The sequence below is a fragment of the Myotis brandtii genome, unplaced genomic scaffold (genome assembly GCF_000412655.1).
Source record: "Myotis brandtii unplaced genomic scaffold, ASM41265v1 scaffold73, whole genome shotgun sequence".
NCBI classification, from domain to species: domain Eukaryota; kingdom Metazoa; phylum Chordata; class Mammalia; order Chiroptera; family Vespertilionidae; genus Myotis; species Myotis brandtii.
The window spans coordinates 786,837-800,056 of NW_005370886.1; the positions used below are offsets into that span (position 1 = coordinate 786,837).

General features: G+C 42.0%; 1 protein-coding gene across 7 annotated transcripts in view; it reads left to right on the forward strand.

The window, feature by feature from the left end:
* The window catches only part of ARHGEF9 (Cdc42 guanine nucleotide exchange factor (GEF) 9), a 204,287-nt gene that overhangs the window by 107,232 nt on the left and 83,835 nt on the right, over positions 1-13,220 (forward strand). For all 7 annotated transcript variants that reach the window (XM_005882609.2, XM_005882611.2, XM_014530266.1 and 4 more), the window contains one exon: positions 8,080-8,259. In XM_005882609.2, the coding sequence (XP_005882671.1) occupies positions 8,080-8,259 (180 nt within the window). The remainder of the gene's footprint in view (positions 1-8,079; positions 8,260-13,220) is intronic.

The window sequence follows — 13,220 nt, forward strand, 5'->3', positions numbered from 1 at the left end:
TGCTACTGGTGTGACCTCTCAGGTCTCCTGGGTTTGGTAGTCTAGTGTAGCTTCCTACTTGGGCTATTTGGGTTCTCTTGATGTAGGCCTGCGAGCTGGAAAGGCGCAACTGAGGTGTCTAGAAGTCAGCAGCCATGGAGGGGGTGTTCCAATTTTTGCTGTCTTATGCCCTTGGTTGAAATCACGCATACCCTGCAGGGACTCACAGTGGCACCCAGGAACCGTCTATTGGGGTGGTGGGGCTCAGGAAGCCTGCGTTCTGGCAAAGCGTGACTGTGGTGTCCAGAGTTCTGTAGTTGTGGGGTGGGTAGACTCAGCTTTTTTTGCTGCCTCCGTGGTTGGATACATGCGATTCCAGTGGCAGCTCACAGAGGCACCTGTGGTGTGTTTGCCAGCAGGGTGTACTGACACACTCTGAAGGGCCCTGGCACTGAAAGCCACTGGATGCAGTGTTTGTGGGCAGGTATCCCAGAAGAGGGAATTCAGAGTTTCTATAGCCCAGCAGTGCACCCCTGTTTGTTTAAGTGCATGACCCGCAGGGCTCGCAGCGGGGCCCCAGGCCTGCTTGTGGAGCGGTGGTCTTGGGAGACCTGCACGCTGGAAAAACATGCAACTGTATTGTCCAGAGTTCTGCAGCTGTGGGGTGGGGAAACTGAGATTTTGCTGATGCACCTGTGGTGGATAGGCTCGCGTTCCCCAGGGCGGCACACAGGAGCACCCACAGTGAGTTTGCTAGCGCAGGTGCACTGAAGCACTCTGAAGGGCCCTGGTATGCTTTGGGCAGGTATCCAGGATGGGTGAATTCAGAATTTCTACTGCCCAGGGGAGTGTGTCCCTATTAGTCCAAGATCGGACCCAGCAGAGGCTCACCCACTGCGGCTTCCCAAAGTGCCCTGTGGATAGATGGGCTTAGGGGGAATGAGCAACTCTGGCAGTGTGTTTGCCGGTGGTGCTGAGCTCTGAGGCACTCTGAGGGGCCCTGGCGCTGAAGGGCCCTGGCGCTTAAGTTGCGCAGCTGGGTGTGTGTGGGCAGTTATTCAGGCAGAAGGAATTCAGAATTTCTACTGGGGGGCAGTGCGCCTGTGTCTGTACAAAATCACACCCAGCTGAGGCTCCCAGTGACTCCTAAAAGAAGTCTATGTAGTGGTGTGCCTCGGAGACCTGTGCACTGGAGATGGGCGAACTCGATGTTGGAGGTCTGCTGCTGGGGAGGGGGAGGCTGCACTTACTGCTGCGGGCAGCGTGGTGCTCCTTTGGAGGTGGAGGTCCCAGGGTCTGCGAGTCTGTGGGTGTGGCTGCAGGATTTTGGCTGGAGTGGCTGCCGGGTCGAGGGCAGTGTCCAAGGCCTGTCTGGGTGGTGGTGCTGCTGAGTTCCTAGAAGAGGCCGCTCTCCCCTTTAAGATGGCGTGGGCTCCGTGCCTGAGTCCAGCAGTCCAGGGAGTGCTGCAGAGGTGGTAGTCTCTCCCTGTCCCAGAGAGCCTGGTCTGCCAGCCTCTGCTGCTCCTGCAGGGTTTAACTGTCCCTCCCTCACTCACACACACAATACACACATCCACACACTCTCCATTCATCCCCTCACTCACTCACTTCCTATCCCTCACCTCCATCCTGCCAGCCGCCATCATTTTTCCTACTTCTGCATTTCTTGCCATTTCCTCCTTAGTACCCATGGAGACATGTCTTACTTAGGCATGAATATGTTCATGTCTAGTCTTTCTATATTTTAAAGGATATCTCTAAACACTTTCCACTTTGGTGCTGTTGAAGGAGAAATGAGGGACTCTGCATTCAATATAGTAAAAAGTCACTATCATAAAATAAACACACACACACACACACACACACACACACACACACACACACACACACTCTCACTCCTGGGATCAGAACGTGCTTTACAAATATTTAAGTTATATTGCCCTTATTTTACAAATGAGTAAGTAAGAAAGAAAGTCAGAGTCATTCAGTGAGGCCAGTAAGAGAAAAGATATTTTTAAATAGGTTTTCTGCAAAAGGCAACATTCTTCTTTCTAAATCCAGACAGTGGGATAAAAAAACCTTGGCTTAGCTCTAGGTCACCTTGACCAATGATTAGTGGTACTACTTCTTGTAAACTTAAAACTCATAATCAGGGAAATTGAGGTAAAGGCCAAGCAAAATTAAAGATGACTTATAAAGTTGCCTTGTCTGCCTCTCTTGAGGAAGATAATATCAGTCATCCCATACCTGTGAAATAAATTATGTGCTCAAATTCCTCCATAGAGGCTGGACTAGCTTTCCTCAGTCATTTATATTTCTGTCTCCGATTCCTCACCATCAAGAAACTCTTCCTTAGACCTAATTGAGTTGCTGTAGCTTCAAGTCACTTCCATTTGATATCTTTAAGCCTGAGGTTTTCAAACTTATTTACCATGTGGGTTTTCCTTTCTGGGAATTGCCTATCTTGATGTTTTCCAATTGTCTTTACATCTATATTTACATATAGAAAATGATAACGCATTGTATAAAATGGTATTTTTATAGCATCCTAAAGTAAACGATTTGGCAGATTGTCAGTCTGAAGTGACCAACTCAGGGGTTTCTGGCTGACCTAGGCCCTACCTATTTGTACCACCTGGACACTCCTGGCCCTGTTCTTATCCTCTATTTACTTTCCTATAGTTTAACATTTTTTTTTATTATTTATAGGATTTTGTTATATATTTCAGATGTTAATCTGTTGTTAGTTTTCCATATGACAAGTAGGTTTATGTTAATGGTTTTATTTAATTTGAAGAAAGTGTTTTCTGGCCTAAAAAGAGAAAGAAGAAAAGACAGCTGCCAGTTTATACATTCTGCTTCTAGTTTACCTTTTGTTATCATTACCATGAGAAGAGCTAGTCACTTTGTAGTTATTCAACATATATTTATTAAGCAGCAACTACATGCCAGGTACTGTAATAAACTCTGGGATATAGCTGTGAAGAAGGCAAATGTAGTCATCATTCCAAAACTTTCTTAAATCTATTTTCAAAATGTTTATCAGGTCTTCTGTCGGGCCTCAGCCTTCCAAGCAAAATAATATATGAAATCTCCAGAAAATCATAGCTAAATAGGGCCCTGGAAATATTTTTTTATTTGCATGGTATATAGAGATTTGCTGTATAAAGATGGAGACCTTGAGGTCCAGCCTTATAAGGGCCTTTACCTAAGGTGTTTTCCAAGCCTAAGTGATCCAGAGCTTTTTTATTCATCCTTATTTCCCTGAGGTTTTGGGGATCTTCCCTAGAGATCATGGTTGTAGTTTGTATCCCATATCAAGGCAGTAATCCTAGCTCAGTGCACTAGATCTAGACTTCTAAATAAATCCTTGTGGGTTTTAGAATGGAGTTAAGTAGGCAAATGTCTTTTTGACTATTTTTGTTTGTTTTTTATTTATGTATTATGTATTGGATTCGGGTATACAACTTAGTGGTTAGGCAATCATATACTTTATATAGTATTCCCTTGATATTTCCACTACCCTATCTGGTACCATATATAGTTATCACCATATTATTAACTATATTTCCTATTTCCTTGACTATCACCATGGAAATGCCATAGTTAAATCATTCCAATTGTGATTGATTTGATAACTCCCACAGTACTCTTAGCTGCTGTGTGGCCTGCCTTCTCACCATGCCCACTCTAGTCCCAGAAGACAGAGGTGAGGATCTCAGAAACTGACTCTGTTTAATCAGTTCACACCTACTGCCATATCACCCTATTCTCTCTTCCCATTCGGATGGAGTTAGAGGGTATTCAAAGCAGCTTGATAGTAAGCGCCACAGACCCCTTCTGCTACCTATGCCCTGTGTCAGGCCTTCCGATGCCACCTAAGTCTTTTCTTCTCCAAGATAAACAGTCCTGGATCCTACACCATTCTTCATGGTGTTGATTTTCAGGCCCCTCTCTACCCTGATTACTACCCTCTGGCTCTGTATCCTTTTCTCCAAGTTCCTCTGAAAAGAGGGCTCAGAATTGAATGCTGCTCTCCTACAGTGGTGGAACTACCTTTTCATTACTTCTCTCATTCTACCCTCTCAATCTGTTTCTCCTTTATTTCCATATTTTAAACAGAGGTTTTACTTTCTCTTGAACCTCAATAACTATAACTTGTTTATTTAAATATAGAATTTGTCCCCTAACTTATAATTGCATTTATTTTTTTGGCAGTCACATTCCACAGCTATCTTATTTTAAACATATATACCCTCAAAAATGGGTGAATGAGAAGGCATACATATTGATTGATCCACTAAGTCAAGCCTCTTTTCATCATTGCTGTGGAAAATTTGATATAGTTACTAGGTTAGCCAAAGGAAGGAGATGAAAAATAAAAGCTAGACTCCAGAATACTAGTCATATCTCCTGGCCTTTCTCCCTTGAGAAGCTTAAGCAGCTATGTGTTGTAAGGGCTAAGGTTAACAGTTTTGGGGTTCTCTAACTACTCCCATATTCTTATGTTCAATCTCTTATTTCTTTGATAAAGGAAGTTTCTATTGGTTGTACTCTCTTTAGCAAGTCATGTGTCTTAAACCCTAGGGCTAAGACTTTGAGAGGACATTGAATTTATCCTCTTTCTTTGATAATATTGTACTCAGGACAGCATTCCTGACATTGTATTTTCTTTATATCCTCTGGCAAAGATTTCCTCCTTTTTTATCATAGAAATAATTTTTTAAATGGAATTAGAGGAAATTTGAAAGTGGGAACAAAAATCAACTAGAATCCACCAAACTATAAGAAAACTATTTGCACTTTTGTATAATTCCTTCAAATATGTACATGTATTTACAGAGTTATAATCATAGTGACATACCATTTTGTGTCCTGCTTTTTAACGTTATATCATAAGCACTTCTCCATGTTTCTACATAATCTTCCTAATCATTTTTAATGGCTACATAATATTTCATCAAGTTAAATAAACAAGAATCCTATATAATAAAAGGTTAATATGCATATTATCCCCTTGGGAGTTTGGGAGACTGTGAGTTTGATCACTCGCTATGATGTGCGCTGACCACCAGGGGGCGATGTGGAACATGGTGAGTGACCAGTAGCTGCAGCAGGGTGCTGAGGGAGCAAGGGAAGGAAGAGGTGGAGAGACCAGGAGGCGGAGAACCTGATGGCCCTGATCGCATGCCAGGCCTAGGGACCCTACCCGTGCATGAATTTCATGCACCGGGTCTCTAGTGTATTTATAATTAGCATTAGCTTTAAAGAAAAACAGTTTACTAAGCACCCTAGGGTCCCACCATACTATGGACAGTTACATTTCTTCTAATCCATACTTAATCTTTACATGCTACAACACATATGATGTAATAGAAAGAAAATGTCACCTTGACAATGACAATGAATAGGATATTTGAGGAATTAGGAAGCTTTACTGACATCTCTATTTGTTCTTTCTTTTCCAGAGCCCACTTTTTCTTATTTTTCATTTCTGTTATATTCCGTACTGATGCTGAGATCTAGTATCCTTGTTGCACTTGGGGATTTGATAATTTTTATTTCCCTGAGACCTCAGAGAGGAAGAAAGAGGGAGAGAGAGACAGAAACATTCATGATGAGAGAGAATCATGGATCGGCTGCCTCCTGCAAGTCCCCCACTGGGGATCGAGCCCACAACCTGGGCATGTGCCCTTGACCTGAATTGAACCTGGGACCTTTCAGTTCGTAGGTCAACGTTCTATCCACTGAGCCAAACCAGTTAGGGCTCCCTGAGACCTTTTAAATGGGAGCAGTGAAAAGAACTATTAAGTACTTCCTGAACTATCCTCTAAGGATAAATGAGCTGTCCCTAATGTCTTCTTATATTGTTCCAATATGGTCACTCACTGATATCTGTACTTACCTGCCATGACATGCTGATGTGACATTGTTACCAGTTTTTTTCAGCTGTGTTCACATGCCTACCTTAGGGAGAATGGGAGCAGGGGTGAGGAAGACTCTGCCCAGTTGCCTGATGTCAAGATAGAAAAGTTCCTACCAGATGATATGCACACTACTTTCCCTGCTTCACTGTAGCTAAGATACTTCCAAATATGATTGGGTGAGAAAGGGAAAGAGAGAGGGAGGAAGAGAAGGAAGAAAGAGGCAAGCAAACACTGGGAGTTACTTACCGATCTTCCAGTTAGTCAAGGAAAAGTCTCTATGGAGGCAGAATTTTGGGAGCTGTTTCAGCAAAAGTAGTGAAGCTAAAAGAGTATTTCTAGAATAGGTGGCATATTCTTCCTGGTCAGGAATTGGATACAAATGAATACAGAACATCTTGGGCATTTCAATTAATAAGGGCAGCTGCCATTAGTAAAATAAATGTCAACACAGGCACAGAGTATTAATTTGTATAACTGTTGAAGTATACTTAATAATTAATGGCTGATTTGGATTGTTAGAAGAGATAAGGGAAGTGAGATTTTGGTAGAGGTTAGTAAAAGCCATTGAAGCCAGGGAAGAGCTAGATGACTTAATTGGAAGCTGTGTTAGGGGAGACAAAGTGGAGGTAGAGACAGGCCTGGAAGTGGTAAGTCAGTCACTACAATGCTCTTCATTAGGGGCTCAACATTTACGAAAGGTGTTATAAAAATCACATTTAGCTTTTATTTTTTAAAATAGATTTTTCTTGATTTCAGAGAGGAAAGGAGAGGGAGAGAAAGATAGAAACATCAATGATGAGAGAGAATCATTGATCTGCTGCCTCCTGCATTCCCCACACTGGGGATCAAGCCCGTAACCTGTGCATGTGCCCTGACTGGGAATGGAACCGTGTCCTCCTGGTTCATAGGCCGATATTTAACCACTGAGCCATGCCAGCTGGGCTCACATTTAGCTTTTATATGAAAGCAAGTGACCATAGTTCATTCTCACCAAGAACATTTTCATGTGCTGATGATTTCTAATGTGGACAGTGGCCATTAGTTTAAAAATATTTAAGTTCAAAATGGAAAACTGTGGCAGTTTTATTTTTCCTCCCTATGACTTACAGTGTGCCTGAGGCTAATTGTGTTATCTCAGTACTTTCTTATTAGACCAAAAATCTCTTTCATTGCTTTTCCCTTTCATCAATGGCTAGCTGTATTGAATAATCTGTTTATTCACAAATGTGTCCTGAACACTTACTCTGTTAAAAACACCATGCCTGGACACTGGTGGGCTTGTTGTCTGAGCTCATCCAAACTGTTTTTCCGGGCCAGCTACCTTAGATGGCTAAGATGTTGCTTTAAGGAATGGTTTGGTTTTGTCAATTCCTGTTCCCTTTTGGGAAGTTTCCTGCTGGGGCCTCTGTTGCCAAATTGTTGTAGATGTTATGAAGATCTTTTGAATTGGTCCTATAAGAAAGAACTTTAGAGATATAAATAGATCAAGCTAAACCAATAACTACTAAAATTAGTGAAAATGTTTATGCTTAACCAGCTTCTAAAAAATGGTCCTAAGACTTTGGGGGTCTTTGTCATAGAGAATTGCAGGCAAAGCTCTATACTTGAGTCTTTGCACTCTGAAGACTTTGCTTGAGATCCAACTTTTCTAATTCTTCACTGGTGGAGTGACTTCCTTCTCTAAACCTTAATTTCCTCATATGAAAAATATAAATGACTAGAGGCCTGGTGCACAAAATTCGTGCACTCGGGGGGGGGGGTCTTGCTGCCCAGCCTGTGCCCTCTTGCAGTCCAGGACCCCTTAGGGGATCGGGCCTAAGCAGGCAGTCAGACATCCCTCTCGCAGTATGTGGCCCTCGCAGTCTGGGGCCCCTCATTCCTTACGGCCCGCCTGCAGTGGAGACAGGAGAGGCTCCTGCCACCGCCGCTGTGCTCGTCAGCCGTGAGCCCACCTTCTGGCTGAGTGGTCTGCCCAATGTAGGAGCTGTTCAGTATGCATCATAGCAACCAGTCGTTCCGCCATTCAGTTAATTTGCATATTTGGGTTTTATTATATAGGATTGTTCCCTGTCTACCTCATGGAACTGAATTGAGGCTCCAACTACTTAGGAAGTGGTAAAGCTCTCAAGAAACCAGGAATATCCTCAGACTGGGCTCTTTTTTTTGTCTGCAGGGCTACCTGAAGCAGTGCCGAAAGAGAAGGGACATGTTCAGTGATGAGCAATTGAAGGTCATCTTTGGGAACATTGAAGACATCTACAGGTTTCAGATGGGCTTTGTGAGAGACCTGGAGAAACAGTACAACAATGATGACCCCCACCTCAGTGAGATAGGACCCTGCTTCCTGGAGCACGTAAGTATCTTTCTCTTTGGGGAGAGTTTTGAGAGATGTTAAAAAAGAAAGACTCATGGACAGAGACAACAGTATGGTGATTACCAGAAGGAAGGGGGTGGAGGGAGTATAGGAGGTTAAAGGGGGGATAAATGGGGATGGAAGGACACTTGACTTGGGTTGGTAAACACACAATACAATATACAGATAATGTATTGTAGAATTGTATACCTGAAACCTATACCATTTATGGTATAATTTTATTAACCAATGCCACCCCAACAAACTCAGTAAAAAAAAAGAAAAAGTAAAAAAAAAGAAGCATTGGAAGGAGTGTCTGAGCTCCCTGGTCCTGCTCAGCTGGTTTGTCCTGTGGTAGCGAATGGATTCTTCTCTGACTTTGATGTTGATAACTTTGCCAGTGCATGAGGACTTAGGAAGGTACTGTAATTTGGACTAGGACTCTCTTACTTTACATTTCCCCTCTCTTTTCTCTCTCCTTCCAGAGGGTTACCAGTAAGATTTTTCTTCAGCTTATATTTTTTTCTGTTGGGTTCAGTTTCTGTGGGACCTGGTGTTTTTGAAAGGGCTTTGAAATTATTCACTACATGGATAATCCAGGGATCTGAGTAATAGGAGAGCCCATGATCAGCATGAAAATAGGTCTCTTGAGGCATTTAGGGGAGAATACTAGGGTAGGAGAAATTATATGTGTAGGAAAAGAGGCCACATGGCTTAGAGAAAGGAGCACTAGGGTACAGGAAAATGAGGATTTGAGTCCTGTACCAGTATCTGTAATGACTGTCTGAGTAACTTTGGATAAGTCCATTACCTTCTTTGGGCTTCCTCATCTGGAATATAAGAAGGTTCACTCTGGCCCTAGCCGGTATGGCTAAGTGGATAGAGTGTCAGCCTGAGGACTGGAGGGTCTCGGGTTTGATTCAGGCCAAGGGCACATGCCTGGGTTACAGGCTTGATCCCCAATGTGGGGCATGCAGGAGGCAGCTGATCAGTGATTCTCATCATTGATGTTTCTATCTCTCTCTCCATCTACCTTCCTCTATGAAGTCAATTATATATTGTGGTTCTCTTGGGTCTCATTCATAGCTGACCAAGTTGTTTTAACAACTCTCTTCTCCCATTTTATAAAGTATTTATTTTTTAAAGAGATAACATGTGCACATGATACAAATTTCAAGTGGCACATAAAAAAGTGTGTAGCTAAAAGTAAGTCTTCTTAAAAATACTGCTTTGCTTATAGATATGTAATTTAGTGGTTTGCTAGAGGGACTTGCAGGACTCAACATATAGTTATACTCATGGTTATGATTTATTATACCTAAAGGACACAAAACAATATCAGCAAAAGGAAAAGGCACCAGGAGTAATGTCTGGATGAAACCATACTCAAGTTTCCAAGAGTCTTCTCTGAGTGGAGTTCACATAAGATGCCCTTAATTCCCCTTGCAATAAGTTGTGACAATACATATGAAACATTCTTTACCAGAGAAACTCATTAGGGAATCAGTACATAAGCATTTTATGGGGGGTCTGGTCACATAGGCACCCTTTGCCTAGCATGTACCCAAATTCTAGACTCCCAGAAGGAAATGGGACATTCAGTATAAACCACATTGTTTATATAAACAGTTTAGGCACAGTGAGCCACTATTGTTAGGGAATGGTGAGAAGCCTCTTGAGATTCAAGTTCCAAGATGCCAGAGAAGGCCAACATTTCAAACAGGTCTTTCTAAGGATAGCAGCCTCAGGCCTGATATGTTAACTCTTTTAACTCTTTTCTGCATAGTATTTAAACTGTTCCAGCCATTCCAGAAAGCACATGGGAAGTATTTATCAAAGTTAAGCATATGTATGACCTAGTGCTTCCATTTCTGAATAGGTATCCCAGAGAAGTTCTCACAGAGATCCATGACGGAGCATTTACAAGACTGTTCATTGCATGGCAGTGTTATGTGTGGTGGAGTGTAATTAGAAGCAATTTAGGTATTTATCACCAAGGGATGGATAAGAAACAGCAGATGCTTACTGTGGGATATTATGTAGCAAGACTCAACAGAGTAGATGTATGAACTTTATAGCAATGCTTATAGATATTATAAACATAATGTTGAGAGGTTAAGTAGAATATCGAATGTTGATATTCAATCGAAGCCTGCCTTATGCATTGTAGGGTGTTTAACAGCATTTCTGGTCCCTACCTAGTGGATGCTAGTAGCAACTCCCACTACCCCAGTTGTGACAACCAAAAATGTCTCCAGACATTGTCAAATATCTGGAGGTCAAAAAGAACCACCAATCCATTGAAATGGTCATATGCTCTTACCCTTTAGTCTGTTAATATGTGAATTTGTATTGAGTAATTTTCATGTTAAATGGTAGTTGCATTGCTGGGATAAACCCTACTTAATCATGATGTATTACATTTTTTAAAAATTTAATTTTCTGCATCACCTTTTATTCCCTCTATACTCTCTACCACCTCTATCCATCCCCTTCCACCCCTGCAATCACCACACTGTTGTCCAAGTCCATGAGTTCTCCCCCGCACCCATTTTGCTCAATTGCTCCACCTCCACAACTCACCCTCCACCCCCAGCTGTCTGCCTGCTCTCTATCTATGAGTCTGTCTCTATTTTGTTTGGTAGTCAGTTTGTTCATTAAATTCCACATATGAGTGAAATCATATGGTACTTGACTTTCTCTGACTAGCTTATTTCAGTTAGCATGATATTCTACAGGTCCATCCATTCTATTGCAAAGTGTAAAATTGGATTCCCTTTTACAGCACAGTAGTATTCCATTGTGTACCACAGCTTTTTTATCCATGTATCTACTAATGAACACTTGAGCTATTTCTAGATCTTGGCTATTGTAGATAGTGCTGCAATCTTTTTTTTTTTTTTTTGAGTAGTTTGTCTTGAAAAAACTTGGATTGTTTAACCTTTCTTTATTATTCAGTTCTAAGATTTTATTTTTATCAGCTTTTTTTCAGTATAATTACACACAATGTTTCACCATTTTTTTTAGCGGATGTATATAGTTGTGTACCTATCATCATAATTAAGGTATAGAACATTTATATCACTTCATCAAGTTCTCTAGTTTTCTCTTTGTAGTCAATCTCTGCTCCCACCCATGGCCATTGGCAAGCACTAATCTGCTTTCTGTTACCCTAATTTTACTTTTTCTACAATGTCATATAAATGAATCATATAGTAGTAATTGTATTTAGCTTTTTTCACTGAACATAATACCTTTGATATTCACCCATGCTGTTGAATGTATCAGTAGTTGGTTCTTTTGGTTGCTTAATAATATTCCATTGTCTAGATCAGTGGTCGGCAAACCGCGGCTCATGAGCCACATGCGGCTCTTTGGCCCCGTGGCATGGGCCACGAAGTTTCAATCGCACTGTACATGCGTGCCCGCACGTGGTATTTTGTGGAAGAGCCACACTCAAGGGGCCAGTTTGCCGACTTCTGGTCTAGATATACTACCCATTCATCAGTTTACTCCAGGACATCTGAGTTATTTACTGGATTGTTCATATCTGTAGGATTCCTAGGTTGCATGGTAAGTGTTTGTTTAACTTTATAAGAAATTGACAAACTATTTTCCAAAGTTGCTATGCCATTTTGCATTCTGAATTCAAATATAAAGGGTGTCCCCAAAAATGTATACTTGGTTTAACAGCTCAAATTTAAAAATGAAATGTATAATTAATAAACACTGCCTTTATAATTATTCAAACTGTACATGTACATTTTGGGGGATACCCTATATAAGAGTTCTAGTTGATCCACATGATTGCCAGCATGTGGTATTCCTAGTATTTTTTTTATTGCAGCCATTCTGTTAGATATTTAGTGGTATTTCATTATGATTTTTATTTACATTTCCCTAATGGGTAATGATGTTGAGCATTTTTTATGCACTTATTTTCTATGTGTATAAAATCTTTGGTGAAGTGTTTGTTCATGTCTTTTGCCTATATAAGAAGATTTTTTTGGTTTTTATTTTACTGTTTAGTTTCAGGAGTTTTTTTATTTATTCTGTTCATAAGTCCTTGGTCAGATATGTGATTTGCACATATTTCTTCCAGTCTGTATCTTAGTCTTTTATTTACTTAACAGTGTCTTTGTAAAGCATAAAATTTTAATTTTGTTGAAATCCAATTTATAATTATTTTCCTTTTATGGTTCATGATTTTAGGTCTTATTTACAAAATCTTTGCCTAATTCAAGGTCATAAAGTTTTATCCTATTTTCTTATAAAAGTTGTGTAGCTTTATTTCTTACTAGAGGCCTGGTTCATGAATTCATGCACAGGTGGGGTCCCTCAGGGTAGACTGTGGGGATCGGGCCGAAACCCGCAGTCCAACGCTGCCTGCCACTCATGCCTGCTGCTCCCACTCATCCTGGCCCCACTGTACCTGCCGTCGGTCCAGGGGGGGTGAGGGGGGGGTGGGATGCGATCGGCCCTCTGGGCGGGTGGTGGGATGCCCTTGCAGGTGGGGGGATCCAGATCCATCCCGCTGATGTTCACGAAGGTTGTTGGGAGCCACCTGGTGGCCATTTTTATATTGTTTCTTCCTTGCAGAGCCTCTAGGGAGGGGAAGTGGCCGAGGTGCCTGAGGCAGACTTCCAAGAGGCCAGTGGCTCTGTCAGGATTGTGCTGGTGGTGCCGGTCCATCAGTGGCTGGCCCGTTCTCCAGAGATTGGACCTGTGGGACTACTGAGGGAGTTAGTGGCTGCAGCCAGGTTGGGGGGCCACCTAGGCAGGGCAGTCAGCTGAGTGGCACTCCTGCTGTGGGAGCACACTGACCACCAGAGGGCAGCTCGTTTGGTCCTTTGGTCACTTAGGCTTTTATATATATAGACTAGAGGCCCGGTGCACAAAAATTTGTGCACTCAGGGGGGTCCCTCAGCCCGGCCTGTGCCCTCTCACAGTCTGGGACTCCT